The sequence below is a fragment of the Oncorhynchus gorbuscha genome, linkage group LG22 (assembly GCF_021184085.1).
Source record: "Oncorhynchus gorbuscha isolate QuinsamMale2020 ecotype Even-year linkage group LG22, OgorEven_v1.0, whole genome shotgun sequence".
Lineage (NCBI taxonomy): Eukaryota > Metazoa > Chordata > Actinopteri > Salmoniformes > Salmonidae > Oncorhynchus > Oncorhynchus gorbuscha.
The window spans coordinates 8,725,447-8,746,159 of record NC_060194.1 but is presented as its reverse complement, the minus strand read 5'-3'; the positions used below and the strand labels follow the sequence as shown (position 1 = coordinate 8,746,159).

General features: G+C 43.4%; 1 protein-coding gene across 1 annotated transcript in view; it reads left to right on the top strand.

Moving 5' to 3' along the window:
* Nucleotides 1-4,536: 4,536 nt before the first annotated feature.
* LOC124009526 (collagen alpha-3(IV) chain-like) overlaps nucleotides 4,537-20,713 on the top strand; it is a 63,792-nt gene continuing 47,615 nt past the window's right edge. The window contains exon 1 of the mRNA XM_046321386.1: nucleotides 4,537-4,926. Coding sequence (XP_046177342.1) covers nucleotides 4,861-4,926 — 66 coding nt within the window. The 5' untranslated portion in view covers nucleotides 4,537-4,860. The remainder of the gene's footprint in view (nucleotides 4,927-20,713) is intronic.

The following is a 20,713-nucleotide window of genomic DNA, read 5'->3' as shown; positions in this document are numbered from 1 at the left end:
AAGATGTCAGCCATCATGGTGCAGAGATCCGGGTGCTCTGCATTCAACTCCTCCTGTAACACACACGTCAGGTCAGAATCTTGGGGGTCAGGTCAGAATCTTGGGGGTTAGGGGTTTGAAAGTTAGGGGCTAGGCCAGGGTGAGAGTAGGGGTTAAAGGAAAGGGTGTAGGGAAAAACAATGTCAACTTTCTGTCCAGGAAATTGGAGTGCATCTGCATGTCCTCCTTCAACACCAGATGCCTCAACTCAAATACTTGTTTATAATCCCTCACCTCTGACACACATAATTCTAAACATGGAAATAGGTGAACACTCCTAATAGTGTGTTTACCTGTGTATGTGTGCACCTGTGTGTATTTGGGGTGAGAACATCAAGAGCCTTATGTTGAAGGAGAGCCCACCTGCACTCAGCTGGCCAGGTGCCTAAACAGGAAAGGGATATGACATCACAAAGGGAGAAGGAGATGGCTGGAGCAGTGGTGACCTGTTTGTAAATATAATCAATGAATCGAGTGAATTGTATAATTAAAAGTGTTGTCCTGTTACCCGTCGGTAGGAAATAGCAGTGACAAAACTGCCAGGTGGCTGGGATGTCCTCCACTGAGTCCACTGTCCTCTCCATCCCAAACACCTCCAGATTCATAGACAGGTAGGCTGTTTGAAAACTGAAACAGTACACAGACTTAGAACATCCAACTGTCAGACTCTCCCCCATCTCAAACGTCCTCCTCCACCTGCGCCTCTCGCCTCCCTTCCCCTATCTCATCCCCTCTGTGTGACCAGTGATGGCTCCCTGTACCACATGGAGTGTTGTGATAGGTCCAAGGCTGTGTGATTGCAGCAGTATGCTCCCTGCGACTGGCCCTCTAATCTCCACAGTCACCTTGAACTCTCTCAGCTCTCCACTCCCCTCAGACACAGAAAGTCTTCAAACACACTACAGTGCTACACCACCGCGGTCCCTACACAGAGCACACACACAAACACTCAATTCAAGTTGCTATCAAACAAACACATCAGCTAGTAGCCAAGTAAATAGGCTGTGTATATATGATTAGCTAGCCATCTTTTTCACAGTGACACACAATAGCAAGTAGCAAGCCCACTGGTACAGTAACAGTACAGTAGTGTTAGCTAGCTAGTCAATAGGATAAGTTAACTATCTTTTCCACAGACACAGATCTTTTCCCCTTACTAACATTAGCTAGATAGCAAGTAGCAAACCTACTGGTACAGTAACATTACATTAGCTAGCTAGCTTCAAATGCTAGCTAGAGTATTTTGTTGACTTGTGTGCCCAGCCGCTAGGGTAACGCTAGCTACCATTATCAAGCCACTCAACTAGCTAGTTTGTCTAGCCACAAACAGTTGTGATCATTTGGCCATGAACACAAATTACACTCACTGGGTGAGATGAGATCACTGTGCTATAATAAGAACGAGCAGATCCCAGACGAGAGTGTGAGCGATTTCCATAGTTTTTCCTTCTGTGTGAGCATGTGACACACTTGTCCATGTAACAACATGAATTTAAAATGTTAATAATTTCGGTCGAGTGATGGAGAAAAAAAAAAAAAAAAAGATGTGTTTTTTTTTTTACTTTGAAAGACAATTTATGTCAAATTAAAATGGATATATTTGGCACAAAGTTGATAAGTGTCTCTTTAGGACTTTTTCTGGGCTCGGCATCAATTAAACTAATGTACCGCCTGTCGGAACCCTGGTCCCTTGATCTATGATGCAAATCTGCATTGTAGTGGTGCATGGATCAGCTGTTTGTTCACCAGCATCCGCTCACAAATGCTGATAGTAATAACCCATCCGCGACTGCCCGACTATATGATGCGGGAAGTACAGGTGCTGGGGGTGCTGCAGCACCCCCTGGTGGTGATGGTAAAACTGAAAGAATTTGTGCTGTTGGACTATAAAAAGAAAACTTCTCAACTATTTTTATGTTGCATTATTGATATGAAAATGGGATTGGTAGGGGAGAGAGAAATGTATATGGGCCTCATTTTGCATGGAGAGCTCTCAGCCTTGTTTTATAACTGGTGTGGTCATGATATGCTCCTATCTATCAGTTGTGGGGTGTTTGGAGTTGGACACACACTCTGAGTTAAGTAGTTTGAGTTAAGTCACGTCTCTCTCTCTCCCCTTGTGGGATGTGATGAAATCCGTCTCCAAATGTATTTGTTCCATAAAAAAAACGTGTTTCTACAATCAAACTACTAAAAAAACTTGCATTTAGAAAAGTCAATAAAAATATTCCCCCTGATATCAAGTGCTCTGGAGCGTCTCTCGCAATCATTTTACACTCTTTTGTTTTATTTACAATTCTAAACCTGGAGAAAGGGGAATGGGAACAATATCAAATAAGGAACATGGCATTCTCTCGCCCTTGGCTCGCAGGCCTGTCCTGCCCTTGTCGAACACTTAGGTGTATTAGCCAGCCCACTGTTATGTTTTTTTCCTTATATAATGACAAACTGGGGCGTGGGTTTAACTACTTTTAATGAACAGATACTTCAGCAAGAAAACTCCATGTTTTGCCATGCAAGGCATTCTTCAACCATCCCGCATATCCTGCTGGGTAACGTAGTCTAAATGTTATTGACACATAACAACACACCCAACACAGCGCTGGGCGCGCCACAACAAGTGGTGCTACCGCCCGCTCGTGCTGGATAGAGGTGAGCGCTTTTCTCCGCGATGGATCGCATAGGAACCATCTAAGTTACAACACCCTTCTCGTTATCGCTCGCTCTCACACACGTTGTAATTATGCAGTAGACCTACAAAGAAAAGTGCGCTCTGTTCACATCGGCCTATTCCTAGGTGGCGCTAGTTTCAATTTGTGAGTTTAAGGTTTGAGGAAGCTTACAATTTATCCTAACGTTTCTACCGATCTGTGTGCCAGTTATGATTTTCATATGCGCATTTCAATAATACCGTCTCAAAATAATTGTCACGTGGTTAATACAAATGATAAAAAATCTCAAAGTTAAAATGCCACTTATGCGAGAGCACCAGGTTTTGCTATATGCACACTGATTGGACCGTGATCCATTGGAGGCTAAAGAAATGAGCGCATGGAACTAAGATATAGCCTAGGCCAATGTAGCAGTAGGTCTACTAAGTCAACTAAGTCAAAAATGAGTACAAATAAATTCACAAAATATCCGGATAAATACAGGTTATTTGGTGGTGAGATAATTAAGACAATCAGACATCCTCTAATGGGCACTTTCCTAGATTTGAAGGCAGCAGGCCAAGTACTTATATGAGTGCTCAGGCGCGCAAGCGCAAATCAAATCAAATCAACATTAAGACAGAGAAACCAGCCACATGCGCATTGCTCACATGGAGCGCTCTAAATAAAACACAATGAAGAAATTGACAACTTGTAAATAACGGTACGAAATCAAGCATAACTTGTTTCTCACAAGTATAGCAGATTGTGAACTCTGCAAACAACGTTTCCACGTCGAGAATGGGAACGTTAATGAATGACTATTGGCCTAATGAATCCATGCATTAACGCAAACAAATGACAAGGATTAACGGTAAATGTACTACTGGTTACATATGAATAGGGAATTGATACAAACAATCAAAGGGCAAACAATTTCAAGCAATTAATGTGCAAGATTTGGCGGGAAACACACCAATATCGTCACCACACACCCCTCCCCCTCTTCTCTCAACATTTCAAATTATCGTCACATATATTTTAGATGCGTTGCTTTTCACGGACAGCTGCATCTCAATAATCAGCTATGCCTATTGCCAGAAAGTGAAATTTTGAGAAGTTTGACATTTGACAACGTAAACATATAAGCCTTTTTATAATTGTTTTTAAATATTCTGCTTCAGTTAGTTGGTTCTAGTGATATGATGCTGTCTGCATTCTGCCTCCAAAATGACATTGTAGGCTACAGGCTACTATGTGGTCATCGTAGGACAATGCAGCAGTGATGTACTGAATTGAAATACATTTGCCAAACTATATAGGTCTAATTAGTCCTGTCTATAAAGAAAGAAAGAAAATCATTGAGTTTTTTTTTAACGCTGTGGATTGTTTCAAATCACAAGCGTGTAAGCTTAGTTGTGAGACCCGCAATTTGGGCTGCGCGCGTGGCAAAAAAATAATAGCTCATCTTACAGTTCTGGGCCCGGTTTCTCGATAGCATTGAATTTAGGTTTAGGGCTACTAGTGTTAAAATTATGAATCTTTCCTACAACTGCTGAAGATTTAACTTAACTGACTTGTTAAATATAGGTCAAATAAAATTAATTAATTAATGACAACACCTGCTGCCGAAGCAAGCGCAAAAATATGGTTCATATCATGTTTTCCCAACCCTATCCTCAAACTGGCACACCTGATACAATTAATAAACTATTCATCAAGCCTTTGACTAATTTAATCAGATGTGCCAGTTGAGGGTTAAAACTAAAATGTGTAACTTCTGCGGGGTCCTGGGGAGAGGCTTGGGTAACACGATACCATCTAGGATAGGCGCGCCCCTCTTCACAACCTGGGCTCTTCCACAAATTCTAAATCCGACTGCAGACTCACATAACTAACTACCGCGAAGCTTCGACATAGTTGATGAACCTTTTCAAACTTTTGTCGCACGTTTGAGACGCTATAGGCGTCGAATCACGGTGAGGGTGAGTTCGAGGGTCGTTTGACGCCTTTGCAGAGGACAATAGATCATCTGACACCGCAGGTGACCAGCGGCACCGACGTACCCGTTGCTTGCTGCCCACATACCGTGGGTGTCGGCCCTGGCTTATTGTGTGTGGCACGAGGTAGAGGAGCGTGCGGAGTTGGTAAATCCGAGGGCAACGGGAAGATGAGGACAGCATTGCTTTGTTTCGTGTTCCTGGGGATGATGTTGCTGGGAATTGAGGCGAAGGATGTAAGCATCATACCATGTTCATGACATGCTTTTTCACTGAATATTATTGAAAAAGAAAGCAGGTGATTTTATTTGGTCCACCCAAATATTGGTTGGACATAAGACTAAAAACATCAGCAAATCAGCTCCAAGTGATTTTTAATTTGAAATATGTTCCAAAGTATTCCCACTCATAATGTACATATGTGATTATATACACATGTCAGCAACATTTTGAAGTGATTGTTTTAGTCAAATATTATATGCTTGGGCTTCTTGCTGTCAATTTGTAGTATACAAATTTAGACTATTTGCAATTATGTTCTGGCTCCCTGACCCTCTGCTCAAGAAAAAAATCGGCCAGTGCCCCCACACATTGACTCTGTACCGGTACCCCCTGTATATAGCCTCTCTACTGTTATTTTACTCCTGCTCTTTAATAATTGTTTATTTTTTACTGCACTATTTTTTTACTTAACACTTATTTTTCATAAAACTGCATTGTTGGTTAATCGCTTGTATCTCACATGAATTTGGAAATACAGTAATGCGCGCCACCTGAAGTAGTTGTTCCCCTTGCTTTGCAAGGACTGCGGCTTTTGTGGAGTGATGGGTAAAGATGCTTCGTGGGTGTCAGTTATCTATGTGTGCAGAGGGTCCCAAAACGTATATTCATCATGTATTTTTAGAGAGAGAGATTAGGTTTCACCCTTTTGTTAACTGTTGCTCAAAATTTACCCAACAATTCAGACAATGGAACATTAGAACCAGTATCATCCACAATGGGGAAAAACTAAATTCAACTAATGAGCTAAATAAAGAAATAAAAATCGAATAAAATGTTATTAGTCACATGCGCCGAATACAATAAGTGAAATGCTTACTTACGAGCCCCTAACCAACAATGCAGATTCCAAAAAATATGGATAAGAATAAGTGAAAAAAGTAACAAGTAATTAAAGAGCAGCAGTAAAATAACAATAGCAAGACTATACACAGGTGGGTACCGATACAGAGTCAATGTGCGAGGGCACTGGTTAGTTAAGGTAGTATGTACATGTAGGTAGAGTTATTAAAGTGACTATGCGTAGATGACAACCGAGAGTAGCAGTGGCATAAAGAGGCGGTGTGGGACACTGCAAATAGTCTGGGTAGCCATTTGACTAGATGTTCAGGAGTCTTATGGCTTGGGGGTTGAAGCAGTTTAGAAGCCTCTTGGACCTAGACTTGGCACTCCGGTACCGCTTGCCGTGAGGTAGCAGAGAGAACAGTCTATGACTAGGGTGACTGGAGTCTTTGACAATTTTTAGGGCCATCCTCCGACACTGCCTGGTAGAGGTCCTGGTTGGCAGGAAGCTTGGCGCCAATGATGTACAGGGCCATTTGCACTACCCTCTGTAGTGCCTTGGGGTCAAAGGCCGAGCAGTTGTCATACCAGGCAGTGATGCAACCAGTCAGGATGCTCTGGTTGCATCACTGTAGAATCTTTTGAGGGTCTGAGGACCCATGCCAAATCTTTTCAATCTCCTGAGGGTGAATAGATTTTGTCGTGCCCTCTTCATGACTGTCTTGGTGTGCTTGGACAATGTTAGTTTGTTGGTGTTGTGGACACCAAGGAACTTTAAGCTCTCAACCTGCTCCACTGCAGCCCCGTCGACGAGAATGGGGCGTGATCGGTCCTCTTTTTCCTGTAGTCCACAATCATGTCCTTTGTCTTGATCACGGTTAGAGAGAGAGGTTGTTGTCCTGGCACCACATGGCCATGGTCTCTGGCCTCTTCCATACAGGCTGTCTCGTCGTTGTCGGTGATCAGGCCTACCACTGTTGTGTCATCGGCAAATTTAATGATGGTGTTGGAGTTGTACCTGGCCGTGCAGTCATGAGTGAACAGGGAGTACAGGAGGGGACTTAGCCCTGAGGGGCCCCTGTGTTGAGGATCAGCGAGGCGGATGTGTTGTTACCTACCCTTACCATGTGGGGGTGGCCTGTCAGGAAGTCCAGGATCCAGTTGCAAAGGGAGGTGTTTAGTCCCAGGGTCTTTAGCTTATTGATGAGCTTTGAGGGCACTATGGTGTTGAATGCTGAGGTCAATGTGGTCAATGAAAAGCATTCTCACATAGGTGTTCCTTTTGTCCAGGTGGGAAAGGGCAGTGTGGAGTGCAACAGAGGTTGTATAATCTGTGGATCTGTTGTGACGGTATGCAAATTGGAGTGGGTCTAGGGTTTCTGGGATGATGATGTTGATGTGAGCCATGACCAGCCGTTCAAAGCACTTCATGGCTACAGACTTGAGTGCTGAGCGTCGGTAGTCATTTAGGCAGGTTACCTTAGTGTTCTTGGCACAGGGACTATGGTGGTCTGCTTAAAACATGTTGGTATTTCAGTACATGTCCCGGTACACGCCGTGGTAATCCATCTGGCCCTGCGGCCTTGTGAATGTTGACCTGTTTAAAGGGCTTACTCCAATCGGCTGCGGAGAGCGTAATCACAGTCTTCCCGGAACAGCTGGTGCTCTCATGCATGTTTCAGTGTTATTTGCCTCAAAGTGAGCATCAAAGTAGTTTAGCTCATCTGGTAGGCTTGTGTCACTGGGCAGCTCTCGGCTTTGCTTCCCTTTGTAGTCTGTAATGGTTTGCAAACCCTGCTATATCCGCAGAGCGTCAGAGTTGGTGTAGTACGACTCAATATTTGTCCTGTATTGATGTTTTTCCTGTTTTATGGTTCTTCGGAGGGCATAGCGTGATTTCTTATAAGCTTCCGTTTTAGAGTCCCGCTCCGTGAAAGCAGCAGCTCTAGCATTTAGCTCAGTGTGGATGCTGCCAGTAATCCATGGCTTCTGGTAGGGGTATGTACGTACGGTCACTGTGGTGACAACGTCATCAATGCACTTATTGATGGAGCCAATGACAGATGTGTACTCCTCAATGCCATTGGAGGAATCCCGGAACATATTCCAGTCTGTGCAAGCAAAACAGTCCTGTAGCTTAGCATCTGCTTCCTCCGACCACTTTTTATTGATCTAGTCACTGGTGCTTCCCTCTTTAATTTTTGCTTGTAAGTAGGAATCAGGAGGATAGCATTATGGTCAGATTTGCCAAATGGAGGGCGAGGGAGAGCTTTGTATGCATCTCTGTGTGTGGAGAATAGGTGGTCCAGAGTTATTTTTCCTCTGGTAGCACATTTAACATTTAACACCAAATACACAATCTGCTGGGGGCACTTAAAACCTCTGCCTTCTTCTCGCCATCTTACTAAAACAACTGAAAAATAAAATCTGATCAAGTAAGATCCCAAACAAATATTACAACCTATATCACAGAACTGCTCCTGCTTCTCTCTTTTGAAGCTTATTTTTGGGGTGGATGCATTAAAGTGTACCTCCTATTTTTCAAGTTGGCAAAGCAGTCAATGACACTATGGCTTAATGGCCCAAGCACTTCACACTCAATGGACATGGCTGCAAGACTTTCAAGCCTTCTCTGACCCATTGTCTTACGCAACCAGGAATGCAGCCGGCGCTGTGCTGTTCAGAAGGAAAGGAAACATATCATCCAGGAGGTTATGCACAGCAAGCATATCTTTGGGAGGACATCCAGCCTCTCCGGGCAAGAACGTTTCTGGCCACCAATATCTCTTCTGTTTTAACATCAATACCGTGGTGCTTGGCAAACTCAGTCCTTGGCATGATGTTCTTGGCATGATGCATCTAGGCAGTTTTTGGAGTTTGGGCTGCATGCCTGTATGCCTTTGAGCAGACCTGCATCTACAGTCGAGGATCGCTGGTAAACCTCACAAACCATCCCGTCCAAGCAGGGGAGCAACAACTCTATTTTCATTGTTTGAGAACATGACAATTCTGTGCCTAAACCCAAGGAGGTCTCCACCACAATATCTCCCGTTTTCCTATGTTTGCGCTTTCTTGCTGCATCTGCCTCTGGAATATTGTGAATTTCACAGAGTACTTTGGTTCCGTCATAAAGTTTTGTGGCAAATGCATCTGTGCGTTAGCTTATCAGTGTGTCACATACAGCTTGTTTTTCACGTTGGTATAAAGGGATCGGGAGACAGGCGCAGGAATGCGCAGCAGGGGTTTTTATTGACCCAAATTACAGTATGCCATGTAAAAGCACGGGGACGAAGACCAAACAAACACGTACATAAAACAAAGGGTTGAAACCCAAACAAAAAAGCAAGGAGTACGTCAAATACCACACGCACACAGGATGAGACCCGTAATCAACTGCGCAATCCACAATGGCACGAAAGCCAAAACACACAGCACAGGTACTCACATGCACCAAAGGACATGGGAACAATAACGGAAAGCCCAATGGAAACCAAAGGGCACACTTATACAAGTACTAATCAGTGGAAATAGGGGACAGGTGTGCGTAATGAAAGTTCTGGACGGATCCGTGACATTGTTTGCTGAAACAATCTTCTACCAGGTCTGTAGTCTCTTTCTGGAGGAACTTGTGTAGTCCCTCAGTTATAGAAAGAAGGGACTGCTACATCAGTAGCAAATACACGGTGGAGAACTGATGAAGCTTTGTTCTCAGACCAACAGCCACTGGGGATCCAATGGCAGATAGACAATCAAAAATAGCTGTTAAAGTGTCCATGACTGCATTTATGGACCGCAGCTGGCATGCCCAGCGAGTGTTTGAGAGCTGTACAAGTTCAGATGATGCTATTCCAAGTTTAGACTGATGTTTTTTGAACTTGTAGTGGTTAACTAGGGATGTAGTGAAAAATAAATAGACGTTCTCCAAGAAACTGAAAAACTCAGCAGCCTCCAGACTAGCCCTGCAAGTTTGACACAACACCAAATTAAGCTCATGAGCATAGCAATGTACATAAATTGTCCCCGGATGCAGCACTCTAAAATGTGCTTGCACACCTCCTTTGGACCCACCGATGACAGCTGCACCATCATTGGTCTGTGCAACACACTTTAGGCCTGCTACTCCTCATTTGGAGCTGCTGTTGCAACTCATTTGCTATTGATTGGGCATCCAATGACTTGATTTCTGTTAGTGCTAGTAAACGCTCCTTAACTGTCCCCTCTGTCACATACCTAACACGCAGAGCCAACTGTTCAGACTACCCATCCCTCGCCTCATGCTCCATAATGGCATACATTCCAGGCTTTGACATCTCAGAGACTATTGTGTCCGTAATCTCTTGAGCACAGCATTCGATCATGTCATTCTGACATTCTGGAGAGAGATCCGTCGTATTTGATGGAGTACTGTACCTTTGCAAAAAAGGGTCAAACTTCAAAAGCTCCATACATTCAAAAAAGTTCCCTTTATTTGTGCTTTCACTATATTGATCATTGGCACGGAAAGAGAGTCCCTGTCTTCCTAACACTGAGGTGACCCAACAATTCTCCTCATACTCCCTTCTCTCTGCAATATCACTAGCATGGGCAGATGTTACAATCTGAGCACTGTTCCCATGATTGCTAGTTGTCTGGTAGCTTTGCCATGCCACAACACTGTCTCTGTGTGTTTGTGCCATCTCATGTTTACTGAAGATAAACAAAGCTTTTTTTCACATTTTTGCAGCCACTACTGACAAAATAATCAAATGTAATGTTTTTGCCAAAAATTCTACATGGAAAGCAAAAAGCTGTGTTTTTGTGGACAGAGTACTCTACCCAATTGTATTTCTCAAACCAGCCATGTTAAAATGCCCTTTTCTGTGACCCATACGAAGGTTTTGGTAAACTTTTCAGCTTCACTTGTCTGGGCCCAGTGTCTTTGTCATCTAAACTGCTCTCCTTTCTGGAAAGAGTTGCTGCAGCGGCTTGATTACTTTCTTTCTCTGAATCTGTTTGTTGTCCTTCTCTCTCTGGATCTGTTCTCTGTCCCACTCTCTCTGGATCTGTTTCTAGTCCCTCTTTCTCTGGGCATCTTTGCTCTCTCTCACAGCTCGCATATTGATCTCTGCCTTGCACAGAAGCCTCTCTTTCTGCATGACCCTTTAAGATATCATGAACATCATTTATTTATGCCTAACAAAAGTAAGACGTATGCTGTACACATTTAACTGAAAGTTTGAAATTTTAAACATCTACTCACTTTTTTTAATCACTAACCTTTGTCAGACATGCTCCTACAGCCCTGTCAGCCTCCAGCTTCTTTCCCTCATTCTTGTCTGCTGTGTTTTGACATGAATTGTTATTAAACTCATATTTACAATAACTCAAGGCTTAATAGGTGATTAATCAGTTTAGGTTTGAATTTGTTTCTTTGAACTGGTAAAATCTTAATTTCTCAACGAATTGGCCTTTGGCAGAGCTGCTTGCGCTGCCTCTCTTGAATAATTTCCATATGCCCATCTAAATTTAGTCGTTAGCTAGCCTACAGTTGAGAAATTGAGGATAAGACAATGACATTGTGTTCAACACTGTCACCTTTTCTACACATGACTGACTGATAATTGTTTTGCAATTTTTTATTTTTTTTATTTATTTCACCTTTATTTAACCAGGTAGGCTAGTTGAGAACAAGTTCTCATTTGCAACTGCGACCTGGCCAAGATAAAGCATAGCAGTGTGAACAGACAACACAGAGTTACACATGGAGTAAACAATTAACAAGTCAATAACACAGTAGGAAAAAAGAAACAAGAAAAAAAGTCTATATACATTGTGTGCAAAAGGCATGAGGTAGGCGAATAATTACAATTTTGCAGATTAACACTGGAGTGATAAATGATCAGATGGTCATGTACAGGTAGAGATATTGGTGTGCAAAATAGCAGAAAAGTAAATAAATAAAAACAGTATAGGGATGAGGTAGGTAAAAATGGGTGGGCTATTTACCGATAGACTATGTACAGCTGCAGCGATCGGTTAACTGCTCAGATAGCAGATGTTTGAAGTTGGTGAGGGAGATAAAAGTCTCCAACTTAAGCGATTTTTGCAATTCGTTCCAGTCACAGGCAGCAGAGAACTGGAACGAAAGGCGGCCAAATGAGGTGTTGGCTTTAGGGATGATCAGTGAGATACACCTGCTGGAGAGCTTGCTACGGATGGGTGTTGCCATCGTGACCAGTAAACTGAGATAAGGCGGAGCTTTACCTAGCATGGACTTGTAGATGACCTGGAGCCAGTGGGTCTGGCGACGAATATGTAGCGAGGGCCAGCCGACTAGAGCATACAGGTCGCAGTGGTGGGTAGTATAAGGTGCTTTAGTGACAAAACGGATGGCACTGTGATAAACTGCATCCAGTTTGCTGAGTAGAGTGTTGGAAGCAATTTTGTAGATGACATCGTCGAAGTCGAGGATCGGTAGGATAGTCAGTTTTACTAGGGTAAGTTTGGCGGCGTGAGTGAAGGAGGCTTTGTTGCGGAATAGAAAGCCGACTCTTGATTTGATTTTCGATTGGAGATATTTGATATGAGTCTGGAAAGAGAGTTTACAGTCTAGCCAGACACCTAGGTACTTATAGATGTCCACATATTCAAGGTTGGAACCATCCAGGGTGGTGATGCTGGTCAGGCGTGCGGGTGCAGGCAGCGAACGGTTGAAAAGCATGCATTTGGTTTTACTAGCGTTTAAGAGCAGTTGGAGGCCACGGAAGGAGTGTTGTATGGCATTGAAGCTCGTTTGTAGGTTAGATAGCACAGTGTCCAAGGACGGGCCGGAAGTATATAGAATGGTGTCGTCTGCGTAGAGGTGGATCAGGGAATCGCCCGCAGCAAGAGCAACATCATTGATACATACAGAAAAAAGAGTCGGCCCGAGAATTTAACCCTGTGGCACCCCCATAGAGACTGCCAGAGGACCGGACAGCATGCCCTCCAATTTGTCACACTGAACTCTGTCTGCAAAGTAATTGGTGAACCAGGCAAGGCAGTCATCCGAAAAACGGATGCTACTGAGTCTGCCGATAAGAATATGGTGATTGACCGAGTCGAAAGCCTTGGCAAGGTCGATGAAGACGGCTGCACAGTACTGTCTTTTATCGATGGCGGTTATGATATCGTTTAGTACCTTGAGCGTGGCTGAGGTGCACCCATGACCGGCTCGGAAACCAGATTGCACAGCGAAGAAGGTACGGTGGGATTCGAGATGGTCAGTGACCTGTTTGTTGACTTGGCTTTTGAAGACCTTAGATAGGCAGGGCAGGATGGATATAGGTCTGTAACAGTTTGGGTCCAGGGTGTCTCCCCCTTTGAAGAGGGGGATGACTGCGGCAGCTTTCCAATCCTTGGGGATCTCAGACGATATGAAAGAGAGGTTGAACAGGCTGGTAATAGGGGTTGCGAAAATGGCGGCAGATAGTTTCAGAAATAGAGGGTCCAGATTGTCAAGCCCAGCTGATTTGTACGGGTCCAGGTTTTGCAGCACTTTCAGAACATCTGCTATCTGGTTTGGGTAAAGGAGAACCCGGAGAGGCTTGGGCGAGTAGCTGCGGGGGGGGCGGAGCTGTTGGCTGAGGTTGGAGTAGCCAGGCGGAAGGCGCCCTTGTTTACAGATTTAGGGCTGTACCTGGTGGGTTCCTTGATGATTTGTGTGAGATTGAGGGCATCTAGCTTAGATTGTAGGACTGCCGGGGTGTTAAGCATATCCCAGTTTAGGTCACCTAACAGAACAAACTCTGAAGCTAGATGGGGGGCGATTAATTCAGAAATGGTGTCCAAATCAAATCAAATTTATTTATATATCCCTTCGTACATCAGCTGATATCCTAAAGTGCTGTACAGAAACCCAGCCTAAAACCCCAAACAGCAAGCAATGCAGGTGTAGAAGCACGTCCAGGGCACAGCTGGGTGCTGAGGGGGGTCGGTAGCAGGCGGCAACAGTGAGAGACTTATTTCTGGAGAGAGTAATTTTCAAAATTAGTAGTTCGAACTGTTTGGGTATGGACCTGGAAAGTATGACATTACTTTGCAGGCTATCTCTGCAGTAGACTGCAACTCCTCCCCCTTTGGCAGTTCTATCTTGACGGAAGATGTTATAGTTGGGTATGGATATCTCAGAATTTTTGGTGGACTTCCTGAGCCAGGATTCAGACACGGCAATGACATCAGGGTTAGCAGAGTGTGCTAAAGCAGTGAGTAAAACAAACTTAGGGAGGAGGCTTCTGATGTTGACATGCATGAAACCAAGGCTTTTTCGATCACAGAAGTCAACAAATGAGGGTGCCTGGGGACATGCAGGGCCTGGGTTTACCTCCACATCACCCGCGGAACAGAGGAGGAGTAGTATGAGGGTGCGGCTAAAGGCTATCAAAACTGGTCGCCTAGAGCGTTGGGGACAGAGAATAAAAGGAGCAGATTTCTGGGCATGGTAGAATATATTCAGGGCATAATGTGCAGACAGGGGTATGATGGGGTGCGGGTACAGCGGAGGTAAGCCCAGGCACTGGGTGATGATGAGAGAGGTTGTATCTCTGGACATGCTGGTTGTAATGGGTGAGGTCACCGCATGTGTGGGAGGTGTGACAAAGGAGGTATCAGGGGTATGACGAGTGGAACTAGGGGCTCCATTGTAAACTAAAACAATGATAACTAACCTGAACAACAGTATACAAGGCATATTGACATTTGAGAGAGACATACAGCGAGGCATACAGTAATCACAGGTGTTGAATTGGGAGAGCTAGCTAAAACAGTAGCTAAAACAGTAGGTGAGACAACAACCGCTAATCAGCTAGCACAACAACAGCAGGTAAATGGCGTTGACTAGGCAGGGAGGGTCGGATTAACTACACACAGAGCCTGAGTGCGGCTGGGGCCGACAGATAACACGTAAACAAGCAGAATGGAGTACCGTGATTAAATGGACAGTCCAGCATGCATCAGCTATGTAGCCAAGTGATCAGTGTCCAGGGGGGCAGCGGTGGATGGGGCAGGGAAGCTGGACTGGCGAGTGTTATCCAAGTTAAAAAGAACTGTCTGGCTGTGCAAAAGGTAAAAGCCGCTAGCAGTGGCTTACAATGACTAAATAGCTTGTAGCTAGTTAGCTGGTTAGCTTCTGGAGGTTCTTGAGTGTGTTCTAAAAATTAAAAATAATAGCAATTCCGTATCACATTGGGTGAGGCAGGTTACCGGAAGGTATAAACAAATTAAAAATCGAAAAGGTAGCAGTTAGCGGACCAGGGCTAAACAAGCTAGCAGTTAGCAGGCCGAATTAGCAATCAAGGAGATTGCAAGGGCTAGAAAGTTAGCCTTTGGGGGACGTCGCGATGGGGCGAGTCTGTTTATTCCTCTTCATGCGGTGACATCGATAGACCGGTCGTGGGTCCGGATATTGTAGCCCAGGAGTATGCTTCGGTGGTAGCACAGGAGCTCTGGCCGGGCTAGCTTCAAGCTAAGTGGGTGGAAACGCTAGCCAGGAGTAATCATCCGGGGTTGCGGTTAGCTCGATAGCTAGTTGTGAAGAATCCAGCTGAAAATGTTCCGTTTGCGTTGGGAATCCGGTGGGAATCCGGGGATTAAAATAATAGGTCCGTTATGCTCTGGTTAGAGTCGCGTTGTTCGAACTGGCGAGAGCTTTCCGAGCTAAAGGTTAGCTGATGACTGGTTAGCTGAAGACCGCTAGCAATGGTTTGCTGACTGATAGTTGGTATCTAGCTGGCTCGCTTCAGTTGAGGAGTTCCGGATCCAAAGTAGATATAAATACTTTAGAAAAAAATAGCTACTTTGGGTGAGGCGGGTTGCAGGAGAGTATTTAGAAGTTGAGGTTTAGCAAAATGTTTTAAAAGATATGCGAAGAAAAATAGATATAAGATAGAAAAACGATATATACAAGGGACACGACACTACAAGGGACATGACACGACAAGACGTCCGACTGCTACGCCATCTTGGATTGAACAAAGACCTACTGAATTAAAGCAATTGAGTATGAAAATATATGTGCATGATGTTACGTCATCTGTCTCATTTATAACCCGGCACAGATGGCAAAACTACATTAAATACAACGTTAATTAGATATCATCGCCACATAACTTATGTTACCGAATTTAAAAGACACTGTTACCGTTTGCTAGCTCGCAACGTCTGTTACACTGTAGCCTACAGGCAGTCTCATATAAAATGTATTGCTTAACAAAGCTTTGATTATGACCAAAGACTACACTCTCTCTCTCTGTTCTAACTTACAACAAATTCACATCGTAGGCTATCTGCATGAATCCGTCCTGTCAGAGCCTTTTCCTGACCGTTTACTGTTAGCTAGCAGTCTCAAGCCACAGAAGTAACTACCGTTAACCAAAAGGTTAGCTACAAGTAGGCCTAAGTCACTAGTGCGTGCAGCAGCCTCCCCCAGGTCCTAGTGCCCACCTGGTAAGAAGTTTAAAATGCGATGGAACGGTTGCCGGAAGAAAAAAAATCACAGAGAAAATATATTGACTGATATATGGATTTATCCAGGGGGGCTAATGAATATTTTAGGGGGGCTAGGTCTAACGACATCCCTGGTAAGCAAACAACCAACATATCAATAGCCACTACAATGTCAAAACATGATTTGTAATTAATTCAATACCAATTTCTTGATTTTGCGGACCCATGACTATGGTGTATCAACGTTAGTTAGCCAACATTAGCATGCTAGTGACGCTAGTCAGCATAGGTTGCTACATGCTAATCAGCTTGCGTTAGCTAGCCAGCCTAGCAAGCTCTAGTCTAAGCGAAACAGATGCAACCCTGCTGGCTAACGGCTACCTAGATGACCAGTAGTGACAGTGAGGTCTCTGACATTCAAGGCTTTAATAAGTGCCATTGTGCAGAAATGCAGTGCCTTGCGAAAGTATTCGGCCCCCTTGAACTTTGCGACCTTTTGCCACATTTCAGGCTTCAAACATAAAGATATAAAACTGTATTTTTTTGTGAAGAATCAACAACAAGTGGGACACAATCATGAAGTGGAACGACATTTATTGGATATTTCAAACTTTTTTAACAAATCAAAAACAGAAAAATTGGGCGTGCATACAATCTCTAGTTATTTTTTTTGCATAGGAAAACCCAACAAATCTTTTGAAGGGGATACACATTAATGATTGCTTGTGACTGAGGATGAAAAACCCAGTGACCACTAGATATCCTCGTATACCCATATTTAGATCAAATGCACTTGATTTTTAAATCAGTACCGTGTGAATGACAAGACTATTCAAACTATTTTGGGGTATCTATAAGTGTTTTTTTTAATACTCAGCAGATATGGGTCCTTCTGTACCTCAGTTGGTAGAGCATGGCGCTTGTAACGCCAGGGTAGTGGGTTCGATCCCCGGGACCACCCATACGTAGAATGTATGCACACATGACTGTAAGTCGCTTTGGATAAAAGCGTCTGCTAAATGGCATATATTATTATTATTATTATTATATTATATGGAAGCCCTGAAGCCAAAGACATACACTCTTGCAATTATCTAGTTTGAACAGCTTTTTTCTAAGTTGTTCAAGCAAGATACAATATATGCACAAGAGGCGAGACCCAAATGCAGACACAAGAGTCAGATGGTTGGAGTCTTTCAATGTTTATTAATCCAAAGGGATAGGCAAGAGAATGGTCGTAGACGGGCAAAAAGGTCAAAACCAGATCAGAGTCCACAAGGTACAGAGTGGCCAACAGGCTCGTGGTCAAGGCAGGCAGAATGGTCAGGCAGGCGGGTACAAAGTCCAGACACAGGAAATGGTCAAAACCGGGAGGACTAGAAAAAGGAGAAAGCAAAAAGCAGGAGAACGGGAAAACCGCTGGCTGAATTGGAAACATACAAGACTAACTGGCACAGAGAGACAGGAAACACAGAGATAAATACACTGGGGAAAGTAAGCGACGCCTGGAGGGGGTGGAGACAATCAAAGGACAGGTGAAACAGATCAGGGCGTGACAGATACTTAGTTGTTTGAACCAGTTATCTTGTTTGAACAACTTAAATGTTATTTTGTCTTATTAGGCCTAATTTGTTATGGAGCTTGTCAGACCTGTAGTGCTGGCTTGCTGCAGCCATTCATTCACTGATTCCATGTATTGACATGGTTATTCATTGACAGTTCTTTGATAGCTTAAAGCAGGGCTGCTTTTGAGCATGTTAGTGGGCGAGTGTGGAGTAGAGCGAGGAGTAGAGCGTAGTTGAGCAGATAAACAAAAATGGTGTCTGCATTGTCTTTTCGCTCTGGTACTGCTTAGCCACATGGTTCCTTTACCACTATTATTTTAATTAGGCCTATTTGGTTATAATAATTTAGCCTACCCCACTCACAGTAGCCTATATCAAGTTTATATTCTACTTTCTAACATTAGGAAATGTTTATATTTTAGCTTAATTAAATGTATTTATATTATGGTAATTGTATTCCAAATCAAATGTTTACATTTTAAGTCCATCAAAATAGAAACTACTATACTAATGTTAGAAAGTAGAATATAAACTAGATATAGGCTACTGTGGGTGGGGTAGGCTAAGGTAGGCTAAGTGGTGGGGTAGGCTAAGTGATGAATGAAATGAATGAAAAATGCTAGGCAGAGCATGCCCAGAGCTTGTGGCTGAACAGTACCAGAACAAAATTGGAGTGGGAGAGAAGGCTGAGGTCATTTGTTAAATATGCTTGAATTATGCTCTGCTTGCTCCTGGCTCCAAACTTACATTTACATGCTCTGGCATTCAAAAGCAGCCCTGCTTTAGGTGATCGAAGGACTGCCAATGAATAATCATATCAATGGATGGAATCAGTTATTGAATGGCTGCAAAAAGCCAGCAACCATTACAGGTCTGACAAGCTGCATAACAAATTAGGACTAATTATACAAAAGAACAATTCAGTTGTTCGAACAACAACTTGTTCAAACGTCTTAGTATCTTGGCGAACGGATGATCCCCGCATGTGTGGTTCCCACCGTAAAGCATGGAGGAGGTGGTGTGGGGGTGCTTTGCTGGTGACACTGTCAATGATTTATTTACAATTCAATGCACACTTAACCAGCATGGCTACCACAGCATTCTGCAGCAATACACCATCCCACCTGGTTTGCGCTTAGTGGGACTATCATTTGGTTTTCAACAGGACCATGACCCAAAACACACCTCCAGGCTGTGTAAGGGCTATTTGTAGCCCCCACAAATAGGACCGCTATAAGCCCTTGGCAGTCCGCTTTTGGATCTCTGGAATTTAGCCTCCACTCAGAGGACTGCGATAAACCCTAAGCAAGCCATCTAGCCATGAGTTAATTTGAAAGACAATAGCAAGGAATTTATCTCATCTCAAATTCAGCCTGCCACCTTCCAGCTAACCACAGGCAGCCAGAGGCTGCAAGCTTTTTTGTTGTTTCTATAAATACCATACATTTGTTGTGATTTTAATTTGATTAGACTTATTTGCCCATTTTAAAATACAACCACACATTTTTTTTGGCAGAAATGCCTTCTGGAACATGTGAACTTTCATGTGCCTTAATAACAAACTTGTATGCAATCTGTAAATACGAATACATTTTTAAAATTACGAGCCCAGTTGGTTTAGCTACAGAAAACGTCAGCAACCTACCCGCTAGCCATGATTGGCTGAGATAATGAGTGGTCTGGACATGCTGAGAGATGAGTTCAGATTGATCTGCCATGTAGTACGCTTCTGTCTGTAACATGAGATGGTCAGTATGTGTAGGTAATGCTGCTTTTTTTGAAAGATGTCACATAGTAGAACTGCATAAGTGTTGCTCTACACTCTCTGGAGGATCAAGTTTTGAAATCGGTGAAATTAGAGTATGATAGCTAAGGAGATGGAGAATATTCTGGTGTTTGATTGCAAATATGCAGACTGAGTCAAAAAAAGGACAAACGGAAGGCTGTTGTAATCCGGAGACAGGTGTTTTATATATCTTCAAACTAAGGTCAACCATGGCATCTGTGACAGAGGAAGAAGCATCCATCCATGTATAAGAGTCTAGCTAGCTACATTTTCAGATATTACACGTTTTTAATTTAGTCAAAAAATCAGTGTATTGTTAGCTGGATGGCTGTTTGAAATATTATTTGTATCATTTGCATTGATACATTTGCATTTGCATTGCTAGTTATAACCTAATGTTAGCTAGCTGACATTGAATCTGCTTGGTTAGTAACATTATGATTTGGGATTGTGGTTCATTGTTTAGCTAGCTAGCTACATGTCAAAATAAAAGACTCCACTATGCAAGTAACTATTTCAATAAAATGCTTGTCACTGCGACAACTGTCGATAGACGTAGCTGGTAAATTCACGCAGAATAACTGCCGAATTTACGACTGCTGAACACCTGTTGAATATGGCCGGTGTCAGTAAACGTTGGCAGAAGTGTAATTAAATTGTTTGCCAGCAGCACAGTTAGTCACCAACGCTCTAAATAACAGAAAACAGCCTAACCAGCTCTGCTAGGGCGGCTAAAATGGTCAGAGTGAGCAGTTCTCTCATTTGTGTCTGGAAGTAGCTAGTAAGCTAGCCATCGTTAGCCAGTTAGCTTGGGTGCTTGACTGCTGTTAGGCAGAACGCTCGGATCAACCGTACTCCTCGGCCAGAGCGTTCAGTGTGCGGTCTGAACGCTCTGAGACGAAATCGCTCTAAATCTCAGTGTATGAACGCCCATCGCACACTCTAGCACTCCAGATTAAATTACAAACACACCTGTATTATAAACCAGCCTTTAGTCTTGAAATCTTTGGTTGTTTAGTACATAGTCTCACGTGAATCCTCAGAGATGGGTGTGGTCTAAAGCTTAAGAGGGTGTGAACAATGCTGAATGGGTGTAGACAAAGAAGGGCCATTTTCCCAAAAATTTGGTTACAAGGTTATCAATTTTCA